Here is a 15,602-nt window from a genome sequence, read left to right as displayed (position 1 = left end):
TCAATGCTCAAAGGGGCGGGGCTTGTATTGTGCTGCCATCATGTGGTGTGGTGTTGCCATGGCAATACCCCTTATTAAATACAATTCTGCAATACCCGCACACACACGACAATGTCCTCCATTAGGACAAGGTCTCATCTCTTTGCTGTTTGTTTACCTTGACAGTGCGTTCTTTTCTACTCTTTCAGTCGTGGGTCTGCAGATGTCGCTGGACTTGCTGGAGAAAAAATTCTGGGACATCACCAAGCAGGTGAGCCGAGCACCTGTGACTCCCACAACGCCCGTCACTCGCTTGAGTCACCCTGCCCGTCGCTTGCTTACAGAACGACTCCTGTCATGGGCTTATGTCGCGGCGCCCGTCGCTCGATTACATGGAGGGGCCTGACCGGGGCGTCCCGCCTTTCTTTCAAAACATGTTAGCAATATTTTCAATATTTTAGTATTAATAAAGTATTTGAATACATATATACATATATAATATACATGGGAAGACCATGTCTCCCGGCTGGCCTGGGAACGCCACGGGATCCCCTGGGAAGAGCTGGAAGAAGTAGCTGGGGAGAAGGAAGTCTGCGGTTCCCTGCTTAGTCTGCTGCCCCCGCGACCCGACCTCGGATAAGCGTAAGAAGATGGATGAATAATATACATATTAGAGATGCGCGGTTTGCGGACACAACCGCGGAGTCCACGGATAATCCGCGGGTCGGGCGGATGCATGACGAAAAAAATAGATTTTAAATAGATTCAGGCGGGTGGCGGTTGAACCAATTCGGAAATATATATACATAGTTAAATGTTGTTACCCACATACGAAAAACGAGCAGCACTCTTTGAAACAGGCAATTATTCACCACGCACTGCTGCAGCTGTCACGCCCCCCCCCCCCCCCCCCCCCCCATTTACTTCCGGGGCTGCGTCCAATAAAGTCACAAAGTTGCCGGGGGTCTTTAACCGGCACGCGACTGTCCTGTTTCGCGCCTGTACAAAAAAAAAAAACAATAATCGATTTCTTCAGATTCCAGCAGCTGTCAAAGACGAAGTATCCTTCCAGCGACGGGCAGTCAAAGCCGAAGTGCTATCGATCGCTGTCAATGACGTAAGAGGAAACATGACCAGGGAAGTAAATGGGGGCGGGGGAAGGTTTTTGTAGGAGGAAGAAATTTGGCGTGACACAGCACACCACAACACAACAGAAGAAGAAAAGATGGCAACGCCGGCAGCAAACGTGGTACGCGACAAACTAAAAAAGGGAATACTAAAGACCAGGGAAAAAAAATAACAATAATAGTCAACACTTTCTTAATGGAAATGACAATAATATTATCAATCAATCAATCAATCAATCAATCAATGTTTATTTATATAGCCCTAAATCACAAGTGTCTCAAAGGGCTTAATATCTCTTAGCCTCTAATGCGTGGCCAAGAGATATTAATGCGTGGCACGCATTGAATGTCTCTGCTGCATTGGATCAGTCTCCTTTCTTTAACAGGCAAAAGCTTTCTAACCTCACTAATGCCTTGCATCGTCTATATTAGATATATAACAACGGGTGGGTGGCGGGCGGTTGTGGTTTTTTTGTGATGCGGTTGCGGATGAAATAATTGCCTATCCGCGCATCTCTAATACATATATACACTACCGTTCAAAAGTTTGGGGTCACATTGAAATGTCCTTATTTTTGAAGGAAAAGCACTGTACTTTTCAATGAAGATAACTTTAAACTAGTCTTAACTTTAAAGAAATACACTCTATACATTGCTAATGTGGTAAATGACTATTCTAGCTGCAAATGTCTGGTTTTTGGTGCAATATCTACATAGGTGTATAGAGGCCCATTTCCAGCAACTATCACTCCAGTGTTCTAATGGTACAATGTGTTTGCTCATTGGCTCAGAAGGCTAATTGATGATTAGAAAACCCTGGTGCAATCATGTTCACACATCTGAAAACAGTTTAGCTCGTTACAGAAGCTACAAAACTGACCTTCCTTTGAGCAGATTGAGTTTCTGGAGCATCACATTTGTGGGGTCAATTAAACGCTCAAAATGGCCAGAAAAAGAGAACTTTCATCTGAAACTCGACAGTCTATTCTTGTTCTTAGTAATGAAGGCTATTCCACAAAATTGTTTGGGTGACCCCAAACTTTTGAACGGTAGTGTATATATATATCCATATACAGTATGTATATATATAGATACACACACTGTATATATACATATATTTTGTATATCTAAGAAGCACTATCCATTTTTGATGGGTCATAAAAAAAACAGTCTGACCTGATTGTACATTTGACGGTTTGTAGCGTGCAACGTGTATATTGAATGACAAAATACACAAATGTAGATATTTATTGTAACAGGGATACTGGCGTGAAAGATTCCTTCAATGCACAATTACATTTCAGCATTATTTGGACTCGCACACGTGCACAGATGCAGGGTGTGCATCAATTCCAATGGGAGGAGTATGTTAGCATTTGAGTTGAGCTGAATCGGTACCCGGCAGTGCTGGTCGGTACTTAGAAATATACCAAATTTGGTACGTCACATGACTTTTGTGATGATGACGCCCAAAACAGCAAACCCTCACTGGTGTTGTGTTTTAGGAACCCACTCATTCTTTTGAACTTTGACCTATTTAACCATTCATTCTACATCTTGCAGGACAGCGACACAGACGTGAGTACTTTTTACTTCGTTAGCCACTCATCCATTTGTCATGTTCGTCATGATGAAGTGACCTTTGACCTGTGTGTGTCCCAGTGTTCCAACGTGGAAGGTTTATGTCCTCTCAGCTGTGAAAGTCCCGTAAGTACACGTCACGCCACCAGCGTGACGCGAGATGACGACTAAACTAACTTCCTGTGCAGGACCTCAACTGCTTCCTGGTGGACACCAACGGCTTCGTTCTGCTGTCCAAAGACCGGAAAGAGGTGAGACACTCATTAGTAGGTCCACTCCACAGCAACATCTGTCTGGATTTATTCTCCTAATCTTTTTTAGCACATCATCACGTGACCAGGGGCGGGGCTTAACCTTAACACATACACACACACTTGCAGCATATTAAAGGACAGCAATGTGTGTGTGATGGGCATCAAGCTAAGTAATGAGGAGCATAGTCCAACATTAATAAGGATTAATGGCCATCATGGTCCAAAAGAAGTGCTTAATCGCAGCCACATCAAATTAAGTCCCCAACATTAGAAAAGGCACCAGCTGCCATTTTAGCAATATTTAAGGGTCTTTAAATATGTTTGCTATCTTTAAGTGTCTATAAACATGTTAGCAATATTTAAGTGTCTATAAACATGTTAGCAATATTCAAGTGTCTATAAACATGTTAGCAATATTCAAGTGTCTATAAACATGTTAGCATTATTTAAGTGTCTATAAGCATGTTAGCAATAATTATGTGTCTATAAACATGTTAGCAATATTTAAGTGTCTATAAACATGTTAGCATTATTTAAGTGTCTATAAGAATGTTAGCAATATTTAAGTATGTATAAACATGTTAGCAATATATAAGTGTCTATAAACATGTTAGCAATATTTAAGTGTCTATAAACATGTTAGCAATATTTAAGTGTCTATAAACATGTTAGCATTATTTAAGTGTATATAAGAATGTTAGCAATATTTAAGTATGTATAAACATGTTAGCAATATTTAAGTGTCTATAAACATGTTAGCAATATTCAAGTGTCTACAAACATGTTAGCAATATTTAAGTATGTATAAACATGTTAGCAATATTTAAGTGTCTATAAGCATGTTAGCAATATTTAAAGGCCTAGTGAAATGATTTTTTTTTTATTTGAACGGGGATAGCAGATCTATTCTATGTGTCATACTTGATCATTTCGCGATATTGCCATATTTTTGCTGAAAGGATTTAGTATAGAACAACGACGATAAAGATCGCAACTTTTGGTATCTGATAAAAAAAAGGCTTGCCCCTACCGGAAGTAGCGTGACGTAGTCAATTGAACATATACGCAAAGTTCCCTATTGTTTACAATGATGGCCGCATGAAGTGAGAGAGATTCGGACCGAGAAAGCGACAATTTCCCCATTAATTTGAGCGAGGATGAAAGATTTGTGGATGAGTAAAGTGCAAGTGAAGGACTAGTGGGGAGTTGAAGCTATTCAGATAGGGAAGATGCTGTGAGAGCCGGGGGTGACCTGATATTCAGCTGCGAATGACTACAACAGTAAATAAACACAAGACATATATATACTCTATTAGCCACAACACAACCAGGCTTATATTTAATATGCCACAAATTAATCCTGCATAAAAACACCTATGTGTTTGTTATGCTAGCTCCTAGCTCCTCTGCTAGCTCCTAGCTCCATAGAACATGCCAATACAATTCAAACACCTGATCAACACACACAATCACTCAGCCCAAAAGACCGTTCACCTAACCCAAGGTTCATAAAGCTTATATATTTAAAAAAAAGTTACATACGTGACGCGCACGTACGGTCAAGCGATCAAATGTTTGGAAGCCAAAGCTGCATACTCACGGTAGCACGTCTGCGTCTTTGTCATCCAAATCAAAGTAATCCTGGTAAGAGTCTGTGTTGTCCCAGTTCTCTACAGGCGTCTGTGTATCAAAGTCAAAAGTCCTCCTGGTTAGAGTCTCTGTTATCCGAGTTCTTCCATCTTGACTGCATCTTTCGGGAATGTAAACAAAGAAGCGCAGGCTGTGTACGTGTTGCTGCTGACTTCCCTCGCAAAATAGACGCTTCGCACCGACAACTTTCTTCTTTGCTTGCTCAGCTTCTTTCTCCATAATGCAATGAACAAATTGCAACAGATTCACCAACACAGATGTCTAGAATACTGTGGAATAATGACATGAAAACAGAGCTATTTCGTATTGACTTCAATGGTGTCCGAATACTTCCGTTTCAATGATTGACGTCACGCGCATACGTCATCCTCAGAGGCGTTTCGAACCGGAAGTTTAGCGGGAAATTTAAAATTGCACTTTATAAGTTAACCCGGCCGTATTGGCATGTGTTGCAATGTTAAGATTTCATCATTGATATATAAACTATCAGACTGCGTGGTCGGTAGTAGTGGCTTTCAGTGGGCCTTTAAGTGTCTATAAACATGTTAGCAATATTCAAGTGTCTATAAACATGTTAGCAATATTCAAGTGTCTATAAACATGTTAGCATTATTTAAGTGTCTATAAGCATGTTAGCAATAATTAAGTGTCTATAAGCATGTTAGCAATATTTAAGTGTCTATAAACATGTTAGTAATATTTAAGTGTCTATAAACATGTTAGCAATATTTAAGTGTCTATAAACATTTTAGCAAGAGTCAAGTATCTATAAACATGTTAGCAATAATTAAGTGTCTATAAGCATGTTAGCGATATTTAAGTGTCTATAAGCATGTTAGCAATATTTAAGTATGTATAAACATGTTAGCAATATTTAAGTGTTTATAAGTGTCTATAAACACGTTAGAAATAATTGTTTATAAGCATGTAAGCAATATTTAAGTGTCAATAAAACACGTTAGCAAAAATTAAGTGTCTATAAACATGTTAGCAATATTTAAGTGTCTATAAACATGTTAGCAATATTTAAGTGTCTATAAACATGTTAGCAATACTTAAGTGTCTATAAGCATGTTAGCAATATTTAAGTATGTATAAACATGTTAGCAATATTTAAGTGTCTATAAGCAGGTTAGCAATATTTAAGTGTCTATAAACATGTGAGCAATATTTAAGTGTCCATAAAATTTTAGCAATATTTAATTGTTAATAAAATATGTTAGCAATAATTAAGTGTTTATAAACATGTTAGCAATATTTAAGTGTCTATCAAAATGTTAGCAATAATTAGGTGTCTATAAACATGTTAGCAATAATTAAGTGTCTATTAAACATGTTAGCAATATTTAAGTGTCTATAAACATGTTAGCAATATTTCAGTGTTTATAAACATATTAGCAATATTTAGGTGTTAGTAAAACATATTGGTAATATTTAAGTGTTAATAAAAAATGTTAGCAGTATTTAAGTGTTGATAAAATATATTAGCAATATTTATTCATATTTGTTAATAACTATTTATTAAACTATGTTAGCAGTATTTGAATGTTAATAAAACATTATAGCATTATTTAAGTGTTAATAAAACATGTTAGTAGTATTTAGGTGTCTATGAAGTGTTAGTAAAATGTGTGGTAATAATAAGTGTTAATAAAATATATTAATAAAACATGTTGGCAATATTTAAGTGTTAATGAAATGTTTTAAAACATGTTCACAATATTTAGGTGTTCATAAATGTGTTGGCAATATTTAAGTGTGAATAAAACATGTTAGTAATATTTTAGTGTTAATAAATGTGTTACCAAAATTTTAATTGTTATAACATTTTAGTAATATTTAAGTATTATTAAATAATTTTAGCAATATCTGAATTTTTATGTTTGTTAATAAATGTGTTAAATGTGCAATATTTAAATGTTATTAAAACATGTTGGTAATATTTAAGTTTGATTAAAACATGTTGGCAATATTTGAATGTTAATACAAATGTTAGCCTTATTTAAGTGTTAATAAGACATGTTAGCAATATTTTAGTGTTTATAAAACATGGTAGTGGTTTTTAAGTTTTATTAAAATATGTTAGCAATATTTGAATGTTAATAAAAAATGTTAGCAATAATTAAGTGTTAAAACATTTAAGTAGTATTTAAATGTTGATAAACGTGTTTGCAATATTTTGGTGTTAAAAAATGCGATAATAAAGCAAGTTAGTTTTCTAAGGGCATTCAGTTCAATATGTAACAAATATTGAAGTGTTAATAAAATATGTTTTATGAAGACGTCCGTGCACTAAAACACACATATTGTTTAGCAAGTGTACAACAAAAGACAAAAAAGTGTAAAATGCTGAATAAAGTAGTTCCAGCGAGCTAAGACAAAGTAGAAGAGCGCTACACAACAGCACCATCTGCTGGCAGGAAGAAGTACTTCATCATTAATTGTGATGCTGACAATAACACAACAACATTGTGTTGTTGTTGTTGTTGTTGTTTGTAGGTCGGCAGCTTCTTCGGCGAGGTGGACGGTTCTGTCATGGCGACGCTCATCAAGATGGGATTCTTCAAAAAGTACAGCTTGTCTTCTTTCACTGCACACCTGTGTTGTGTTGTGTTCACCTTTTATGTTGTTGTGTTCACCTTTTATGTTGTTGTGTTCACCTTTTATGTTGTGTTCTTTTCCAGAGTGTCCTTGTTTGACTACCAGGCCATGTGCAAGAACAGTCATCATCACACCAGCAATGCACGTTCTCTGCTCAGCGTGAGTGTGTACTCGCTACACACCTTGTGTACTCACTACACACCTTGTGTGCTCACTAGATATTGTGTACTCTCTACACATCTTGTGTACTCACTACACACCTTGTGTACTCACTACACACCTTGTGTGCTCACTAGATATTGTGTACTCACTACATATCTTCTGTACTCGCTCCACATCTTGTGTACTCACTACACACCTTGTGTGCTCACTAGATATTGTGTACTCGCTACACATCTTGTGTACTCACTACACACCTTGTGTACTCACTACACACCTTGTGTGCTCACTAGATATTGTGTACTCACTACATATCTTCTGTACTCGCTCCACATCTTGTGTACTCACTACACACCTTGTGTGCTCACTAGATATTGTGTACTCACTAGATATTGTGTACTCACTACACACCTTGTGTACTCACTAGATATTGTGTACTCACTACATATCTTCTGTACTCGCTACAAATCTTGTGTAGTCGCTACACATCTTGTGTACTTGTTACATCTTATGTACTCGCTACATCTTGTGCACTCGCTTCATCTAGTGTACTCGCTACACATTTTGTGTACCTCGCTACATCTTGTGTATATCTTGCTACATCTTGTATACTCGCTACAAATCTTGTGTAGTCGCTACACATCTTGTGTACTTGTTACATCTTATGTACTCACTACATCTTGTGCACTCGCTTCATCTAGTGTACTTGCTACACATTTTGTGTAATCACTCCACATCTTGTGTACTCGCTACAAATCTTGTGTAGTCGCTACACATCTTGTGTACTTGTTACATCTTATGTACTCGCTACATCTTGTGCACTCGCTTCATCTAGTGTACTCGCTCCATCTAGTGTACTCGCTACACATTTTGTGTACCTCGCTACATCTTGTGTACTCTCTACACGTCTTGTGTACATCCTGTGAACTCGCTACACAGCTTGTGTACTCGCTACATCTTGTGCACTTGCTTCATCGAGTGTACTCGCTAGACATTTTGTGTACTCTCTCCACATCTTGTGTACCTCGCTGCATCTTGCGTACTCACTAAACATGCTGTGAACTGGCTACACATCGTATGTACTCGCTACACATTCTGTGTACTCGCCACATCTTGTATACTCATTACACGTCGTTGTGTACTCGCTACATGTTGTGTACTCACTACCATCTTGTGTACTCACTAGACATCTTGTGCACTCGCTTCATCTAGTGTACTCGCTACACATTTTGTGTGCTCCTTACATGTCTTGTGCACTCACTTCATCTAGTGTACTCGCTACACATCTTTTGTACTTGCTACACATGTTGTGTATTCAGTAAATGTTGTGTACTCACTACACTTGTAGTGTACTCACTACATGTTTTTACACGCTACATGTTGTGTACTTGCCACATCTCGTGTACTCACTACATGTTTTTTTTTACTCGCTACATGTTGTGCACTTGCCACATCTTGTGTACTCGACACAAATTGTGTACTTGTTGTGTACTCGGCACATGTACAAGTCAAAGAAAAGTGTCATACTTGTGTGTACTGCAGTACAACTGTGTGTTTCGCTCCTGCAGCCTTTAAACGTTGCCATGGCGATACTGCGATGGATCTTCTCCAAAGGTCTCATGTGAGTAATAATCATTTTTAGCAGTTTTTTCACATTTTAAATCATAGAAGGTTTTTATGATTATGAAATATTCATAAAAAATCAGAGGTGTAGTAAGGCGTAGCGGCTAACGTCCTTCCACAGTGCTTCTAAGTCACTAATCCTCTCCTCCATGATGGCAATTAATCTACTATTATCACTGGAGTAGCGTGAAGAGCTCACACGCGAGGACACAATAAGTCACGCTAGAGCTCTTGAATGTAAAAAAAGGCGGGCAGATTGATACAAATATCAACAGTAACGATACCAAGTATCGTATCAGATTATAGTCAATACCACAGTGATTAGAGTGATATTTTTTTAATATCACAAAATCTTTCATTTTAATTTGTTTTTACATTTTTAAACTTGGTCACTGCAGGACTTTAAAGGCAAAAACCAAAGGATTTAAATCAGACGTGATAAGTAATAGCATGTTTAGCGCTAGTCAGGAACGACCTTCGCATACAGATAAAAACAAACATTCACTTCAGGGGGGGCGTGAAAAAATTATGTCCCCAAGGTTACTTGGTATAGGCTCCCCCGTGACCAAAGGAGGGTAAAGTAGCCGAAAATTACTTTACTTAACTTTAAAGCAGTGCTTCTTAAATAGCGCCATGATATGTGTGGGGGGGCGTGAGAGGCAATAGCATATAAAGATATGTACAAATAAATATACATTTACTTTGGGGGGGTGTGACAGGCAATAGTGCAATAGCGTATAAAGATACATACAGATAAACATTCACTTCAGGGGGGGGGCGTGAGAGGCAATAGCGTATATCTTGACAGATACAAATAAATAAACATTCACTTCAAGAGAGGGCGTGAGAGGCAATAGCGTAAATCTTGACGGATACAAATAAATAAACATTCACTTCGGGGTGCGTGAGAGGCAATAGCATAAATCTTGACAGATGCAAATAAATAAACATTCACTTCGGGGGGGCGTGAGAGGTAATAGCATACAGTATATCTTGACGGATACAAATAAATAAACATTTAATTCAGGGGGGGCGTGAGAGGCAATAGCATATATCTTGACAGACACAAATAAATAAACATTTAATTCAGGGGGCGTGAGAGGCAATAGCATACAGTATATCTTGACAGATACAAATAAATAAACATTTACTTCAGGGGGGCGTGAGAGGTAATAGCATATGTCTTGACAGACACAAATAAATAAACATTTACTTCAGGGGGGCATGAGAGGCAATAGCATATATCTTGACAGGCACAATAATATAAACATTCACTTCGGGGGGGAGGCGTGAGAGGCAATAGCATATATCTTGACAGATACAAAAAAATAAACATTCACTTTGGGGGGGCGTGAGAGGTAAGTGTATTTAGATACAAATAAATAAACATTCACTTCAAAGGGGGCGTGAGATGCAATAGCATATATTTTGACAGATACAAATAAATAAACATTCACTTCGGGGGGGCGTGAGAGGTAATAGTGTATAAAGATACAAATAAACAAACATTCAGTTCGGGGGGCCTGAGAGGTAATGGTGTACAAATAAACAAACATTCACTTCGGGGGCGTGAGAGGCAATATCGTAAATCTTGACAGATACAAACAGCAATAAATAAACATTCAATAGTGCAATAGCGTATAATGATACATACAGATAAACATTCACTTCAGGGGGGGGCGTGAGAGGCAATAGCATATATCTTGACGGATACAAATAAATAAACATTCATTTCAAGAGAAGGCGTGAGATGCAATAGCATACATCTTGACAGATAAAAATAAACAAACATTCACTTCGGGGGGCGTGAGAGGTAATAGTGTATAAAGATACAAATAAATAAACATTCACCTGGGGGGGCGTGAGAGGTAATAGTGTATAAAGATACAAATAAACAAACATTCAGTTCGGGGGGCCTGAGAGGTAATGGTGTACAAATAAACAAACATTCACTTTTGGGGGGGCGTTAGAGGTAATAGTGTATAAAGATACAAATAAACAAACATTCACTTCGGGGGGCGGCGTGAGAGGTAATAGTGTACAAATAAACAAACATTCACTTCGGGGGGCGTGAGAAGTAATAGTGTATAAAGATACAAATAAACAAACATTCACTTCGGGGGCGTGAGAGGCAATATCGTAAATCTTGACAGATTCAAACGGCAATGAATAAACATTCACTTCAAAGGGGGGCGTGAGATGCAATAGCATACATCTTGACAGATACAAATAAACAAACATTCCCTTCAGGGGGTCGTGAGAGGTAATAGTGTATAAAGATACAAATAAACAAACATTCACTTCAGGGGGGCGTGAGAGGTAATAGTGTATAAAGATACAGATAAACAAACATTCACTTCGGGGGGCGTGAGAAGTAATAGTGTATAAAGATACAAATAAACAAACATTCACTTCGGGGGCGTGAGAGGCAATATCGTAAATCTTGACAGATTCAAACGGCAATGAATAAACATTCACTTCAAAGGGGGGCGTGAGATGCAATAGCATACATCTTGACAGATACAAATAAACAAACATTCCCTTCAGGGGGTCGTGAGAGGTAATAGTGTATAAAGATACAAATAAACAAACATTCACTTCAGGGGGGCGTGAGAGGTAATAGTGTATAAAGATACAGATAAACAAACATTCACTTCGGGGGGCGTGAGAAGTAATAGTGTATAAAGATACAAATAAACAAACATTCACTTCGGGGGCGTGAGAGGCAATATCGTAAATCTTGACAGATTCAAACGGCAATGAATAAACATTCACTTCAAAGGGGGGCGTGAGATGCAATAGCATACATCTTGACAGATACAAATAAACAAACATTCCCTTCAGGGGGTCGTGAGAGGTAATAGTGTATAAAGATACAAATAAACAAACATTCACTTCAGGGGGGCGTGAGAGGTAATAGTGTATAAAGATACAGATAAACAAACATTCACTTCGGGGGGCGTGAGAGGTAATAGTGTATGAAGATACAAATAAACAAACATTCACTTCGGGGGGCGTGAGAGGTAATAGTGTATGAAGATACAAATAAACAAACATTCACTTCAGGGGGGGCGTGAGAGCTAATAGTGTATGAAGATACAAATAAACAAACATTCAGTTCGGGGGGCCTGAGAGGTAATGGTGTACAAATAAACAAACATTCACTTTTGGGGGGGCGTTAGAGGTAATAGTGTATAAAGATACAAATAAACAAACATTCACTTCGGGGGGCGGCGTGAGAGGTAATAGTGTACAAATAAACAAACATTCACTTCGGGGGGCGTGAGAAGTAATAGTGTATAAAGATACAAATAAACAAACATTCACTTCGGGGGCGTGAGAGGCAATATCGTAAATCTTGACAGATTCAAACGGCAATGAATAAACATTCACTTCAAAGGGGGGCGTGAGATGCAATAGCATACATCTTGACAGATACAAATAAACAAACATTCCCTTCAGGGGGTCGTGAGAGGTAATAGTGTATAAAGATACAAATAAACAAACATTCACTTCAGGGGGGCGTGAGAGGTAATAGTGTATAAAGATACAGATAAACAAACATTCACTTCGGGGGGCGTGAGAGGTAATAGTGTATGAAGATACAAATAAACAAACATTCACTTCGGGTGGCGTGAGAGGTAATAGTGTATAAAGATACAAATAAACAAACATTCACTTCGGGGGGCGTGAGAGGCAATAGTGTAATAACGTATGTCTTCACATGTACAGACAGATAAATAAATAAACATTCACATTGGGGGGGTGAAAAAAGGGCTCCTTCATAGGGGGGCGTGAGAGAAACTAATAGAGAAGCAGTGCTGTGTTCCTCTGATGTGTTGATGAGAACTCTAAATGTTGTGTTCAGGTTCCTGCTGGACTTCAGCTGGTGTTTCTTCTGGCACTCGGACTACTTAGTGGACGGTAAGACTCTCACATCCCTCCTGGCCTGCAGGGGGCAGACTCACTCCCTCCTCATTCATTCACCATCCATTCATGTCATCACTTCCTGTGTTGCGTCATCTTCCTCGTCATTCAGCCAAGGCCGGCTATCACACCAGTAAGTTCATGTCCTCACGCCGCGTCTCCCGGAGGCCATGTTGTGACGGGCGTCCATGTTGCAGGTCACAAGCAGAAGAAGGTGGAGGCGCTGGTCCCGTGTGAGACCTCCTACCCCGTCTTCATGCTGGACTCCTCCATCAGCGAGGCCAACAGCATCATCAAGTGTGGACGCTGCCAAAAGTACACACTTTTCTTCTCCTATGGCAGTGGCTCTCAATGATTGTCTCTCACGCCCCCCCAAAGGGACAGAATTATTTTCACTCCCCCTCCTGAAGTTAATGCTTATTTCTTATCTGTATGTGTCAAGATAATTCTTTACTAACACTAAAGATGCTAATACACTATTGCCTCTCACGCCCCCCCAAGGGACATAATTATTTTCACCCCCCTCCTGAAGTTAATGCTTATTACTTATCTTTGTGTCAAGATAGTTATTTACTAACACTAAATATGCTAATACACTATTGCCTCTCACGCCCCCCCAAAGGGACAGAATTATTTTCACCCCCCCTCCTGAAGTTAATGCTTATTTCTTATCTGTATGTGTCAAGATAGTTATTTACTAACACTAAAGATGCTATTACACTATTGCCTCTCACGCCCCCTTTCCCCTGACATCTCATCCCCCACCCTTGTCATGCCCCCCATATCTGTATGTGTCAAAATAGTTTTTTTACTAACACTAAAGATGCTCCCCGCGACCCCGAAGGGAATAAGCGGTAGAAAATGGATGGATGGCACTAAAGATGCTATTACACTATTGTCTCTCACGCCCCCCCCCCAAGGGACAGAATTATTTTCACCCCCCTCCTGAAGTTAATGTTTATTTCTTATCTGCATGTGCCAAGATAGTTCTTTACTAACACTAAAGATGCTAATACACTATTGCCTCTCACACCCCCTTTCCCTTGACATCTCACCCCCCCATCCCCCTGATATATCCCCCCCCCCACCCCGGTCATGCCCCCTATATCTGTATGTGTCAAAATACTTATTTACTAACACTAAAGATGCTATTACACTATTGTCTCTCACGCCCCCCCCCCCCCAAGCAAAATAATTATTTTCAACCCCCTCCTGAAGTTAATGTTTATTTCTTATCTGCATGTGCCAAGATAGTTCTTTACTAACACTAAAGATGCTAATACACTATTGCCTCTCACACCCCCTTTCCCTTGACATCTCACCCCCCCATCCCCCTGATATCTCCCCCCCCCCCCCCCCCCCCCACCCCGGTCATGCCCCCTATATCTGTATGTGTCAAAATACTGATTTACTAACACTAAAGATGCTATTACACTATTGCCTCTCACGCTCCCCCCACCACCATTTCAGAAGCACTGCGTTAAATGGGCTGTTTGGAACTTGCTCAGTTACATTTTTTTAGGGGAATTTTTTTTTCACACCCCCTCTGAAGTGAGTATTTATCTGTATGTGTCAAGATATACGCCATCACGCTATTGCCTCTCACGCCCCCCAAAGGGACAGAATTTTTTTCATACCGCTCATTAAGTTATTGCTTGTTTCTTATCTGTATGTGTCAAGACAGTTCTTTACTAACACTAAAGATGCTATTACACTATTGTCTCTCACACCCCTTACCTGCTCCTGACATCTCACACCTCCCCCACCGGGGGGGGCCCACTATTTATGAAGCATTGCATTAAAGGGGCTATTTGTAACTTGCTCAGCTATGTTTTCATAGGGGAAATAATTTTTTCACAACCCCCCTGAAGTGAATTATATTCCTGTATGTCAAGATATACTTTCACTTTCACGCTAATGCCTCTCACGCCCCCCCCCCCCCCAAGTGTCATAATATTTTTCACACTATTGCCTCTCACGCCCCCCCTTTCTCCTGACATCTCCTTGGCCCGCCCCAATATTTAAGAAGCATTGCATTAAAGTGGCTATTTGGAACTTGCTCAAAGTTAGGGGAAATAATGTTTTCACGCCCCCCCCTGCAGTGAATGTTTCTCTGTATGTGTCAAGGTATACACTATCATGCTTTTGCCTCTTACGCCCCCCCCCCCAAAAAAAAAATCATAGCTCCCCCTTTTTTAAATATAACAAAACAAATAAAACACGAAAAAATAAATACATGTTTTAAAAACATCAGTTCATTAAACAGGCTGTTTGGAACTTGTTCAGTTAGATTTTTCTAGGGAATATATTTTTTCCACGCCCCCTGAAGTGAATATTTATGTGTCAAGATATATGCTATTACACATTATAGTGTGTGTGTGTGTGTGTGTGCGTGTGTGTGTAGGATGTTTGTGGTGCAGCAGGTGCCTGACTCCAACCTGGCGTTGGTGGTGACGGAGGCCAACTGCGACTGCTCCCGTCAGTACGGCCCCATCCCGCTTCAGCCCAAAGAGATCAAATATATCCTTTTAATTAACGGCCTCCTGCACGCACCACTTCACTCGCCAACAGTGGCCACTTTTCCTGAACGCCCCCGAACATAACGCCACGGTCAAGTGCAACCGCATGAAGTCGCAGAAGTTGCGGCGGCGTCCCGAGTCGTGCCACGCCTACCACCCTAAGGTGGGTCCTCCTTTTATCT

At 39.5% G+C, this 15,602-nt stretch overlaps 1 protein-coding gene across 1 annotated transcript in view; it reads left to right on the top strand.

Annotated features, from left to right (window-relative positions):
* LOC133645965 (voltage-dependent calcium channel subunit alpha-2/delta-4-like) overlaps positions 1 to 15,602 on the top strand; it is a 90,534-nt gene that overhangs the window by 67,258 nt on the left and 7,674 nt on the right. Inside the window, exons 30-41 of the mRNA XM_062040889.1 lie at positions 189 to 250; positions 2,670 to 2,684; positions 2,769 to 2,813; positions 2,876 to 2,938; positions 7,091 to 7,161; positions 7,276 to 7,351; positions 8,920 to 8,972; positions 12,843 to 12,898; positions 13,014 to 13,034; positions 13,099 to 13,216; positions 15,306 to 15,426; positions 15,506 to 15,583. Of these exons, the coding sequence (XP_061896873.1) occupies positions 189 to 250; positions 2,670 to 2,684; positions 2,769 to 2,813; positions 2,876 to 2,938; positions 7,091 to 7,161; positions 7,276 to 7,351; positions 8,920 to 8,972; positions 12,843 to 12,898; positions 13,014 to 13,034; positions 13,099 to 13,216; positions 15,306 to 15,426; positions 15,506 to 15,583 (779 nt within the window). The remainder of the gene's footprint in view (positions 1 to 188; positions 251 to 2,669; positions 2,685 to 2,768; positions 2,814 to 2,875; positions 2,939 to 7,090; positions 7,162 to 7,275; positions 7,352 to 8,919; positions 8,973 to 12,842; positions 12,899 to 13,013; positions 13,035 to 13,098; positions 13,217 to 15,305; positions 15,427 to 15,505; positions 15,584 to 15,602) is intronic.

Source organism: Entelurus aequoreus, linkage group LG03, assembly GCF_033978785.1.
Source record: "Entelurus aequoreus isolate RoL-2023_Sb linkage group LG03, RoL_Eaeq_v1.1, whole genome shotgun sequence".
NCBI classification, from domain to species: domain Eukaryota; kingdom Metazoa; phylum Chordata; class Actinopteri; order Syngnathiformes; family Syngnathidae; genus Entelurus; species Entelurus aequoreus.
Note: the sequence above shows the minus strand (reverse complement) of the source record. Positions and strands in the feature narration are given on the sequence as shown.